Below are 1,446 nucleotides of genomic sequence, written 5' to 3' on the forward strand. Positions count from 1 at the left end.
TCTACTCACAGGGATTGCAAGTGAAACAATTAAGTAGAAAGGTGCAGTTTGAAAGCCTCTGGACGTTTACTTATTTTTATTTTTCAGTAATCTTGAAAGCCCCTGGATATTTGTAAAGGTACTGATGTTGGTTGCAAAACCAACGCCAGCCTGGCTCACTTCACGCGGGACACTTGTACCGCCAGCCCTCAGCGAGCTGAAGAAGGTACAAAACGTAGCATTTGACTTGTGACAACACTTTTTTCCCCCTGAATGCTGACCATGGAAGACTTGTCATTTGAGTTCTGACTTTTTTTTCCCCCAAACATAGCGTTCCCCACAGCATCAGGGGAGCTCGATGAAATTGGCTCTTTGTTCCATTCCAAGGGAATTAGCAGCTCCAAGATGGTGTGCAGGAAGAGGAGGCTCTGGAGATTTATAATGTCAACAAGTGCCCCACGTGAACTGGATGCCGAGGGTAGATAGTTCGCACCCAGTGCAACAGGCCCAGGCCAGTGCTCACACATCTGGGACACTCAACAGCTGGCTCCCAATATTCCCTGGGTATGGCTCAACCTGCAGTTGAGTTGGGCGTGAAGAATGGAGGCCATGGCGAGAAAGAGAGTCAGCGGTAGCAACACATGAGATAGAATTGAGGGTGTTCTAGATTTCAATACAAAGTTTACTTAATTCCTCTTCACCCCCATGCTTACGGCAAATTTTGAAATTCGGTGAACTGTATCTCTATCATTATTCATGAGGTCATGAGTCCCCCCACCCCACACCATGCCCCACAACCAGGAGCTGGGTTCCAGCAAGTGAGTGGCACATGGAGTGATTTCAAAGATGCCGAATGTTCTCCAGGACGGAGATGCCTTCTCGGAAATTAGAAGGTCGATTCCTAAGATCACATGATCTGGGCATCTTTAAAAGGAAGTTATCTGGGCTCCAGAAGGTCATAACACCTTACAGACAACGACAGCTTTTTTTTCGCATCTTGAAGATAATCCTAAAAGCTCATAAAATGTGTGATGCTTTTGTGGGTACCTGGAAGCTTAGCTCCAGTGAAAACTTTGATGATTACATGAAAGAAGTGGGAGTGGGCTTCGCCACCAGGAAAGTGGCTGGCATGGCCAAACCCAACAGGATCATCAGTGTAAACGGGGATGTGATCACCATTAAATCGGAAAGCACCTTTAAAAATACAGAGATTTCCTTCAAACTGGGCCAGGAATTTGATGAAGTTACTGCGGATTACAGAAACGTAAAGAGCATCATAACCTTAGATGGAGGTGTCCTGGTACAGGTGCAGAAGTGGGATGGAGAATCAACTACCATAAAGAGAAAACAAGTGGATGATAAACTGGTGGTGGAATGTATCAGGAAAGGCGTCACTTCTACCAGAATTTATGAGAGAGCATAATCCAAGGGACATTGAGCTGAAGTTTGCATTGAACTCTACAACAT

The 1,446-nt window shown here is 45.5% G+C and overlaps 1 protein-coding gene across 1 annotated transcript; it reads left to right on the forward strand.

The window, feature by feature from the left end:
- The first annotated feature begins 955 nt into the window (after nucleotides 1–955).
- LOC112655508 (fatty acid-binding protein, adipocyte-like) lies at nucleotides 956–1,446 on the forward strand. Its single transcript, XM_025440651.3, has one exon. It carries the CDS (start codon nucleotides 1,004–1,006, stop codon nucleotides 1,400–1,402), a length of 399 nt encoding a protein of 132 aa, XP_025296436.1. The 5' UTR covers nucleotides 956–1,003; the 3' UTR covers nucleotides 1,403–1,446.

This window comes from Canis lupus, chromosome X (genome assembly GCF_003254725.2).
Source record: "Canis lupus dingo isolate Sandy chromosome X, ASM325472v2, whole genome shotgun sequence".
Taxonomy (NCBI): Eukaryota; Metazoa; Chordata; class Mammalia; order Carnivora; family Canidae; genus Canis; species Canis lupus.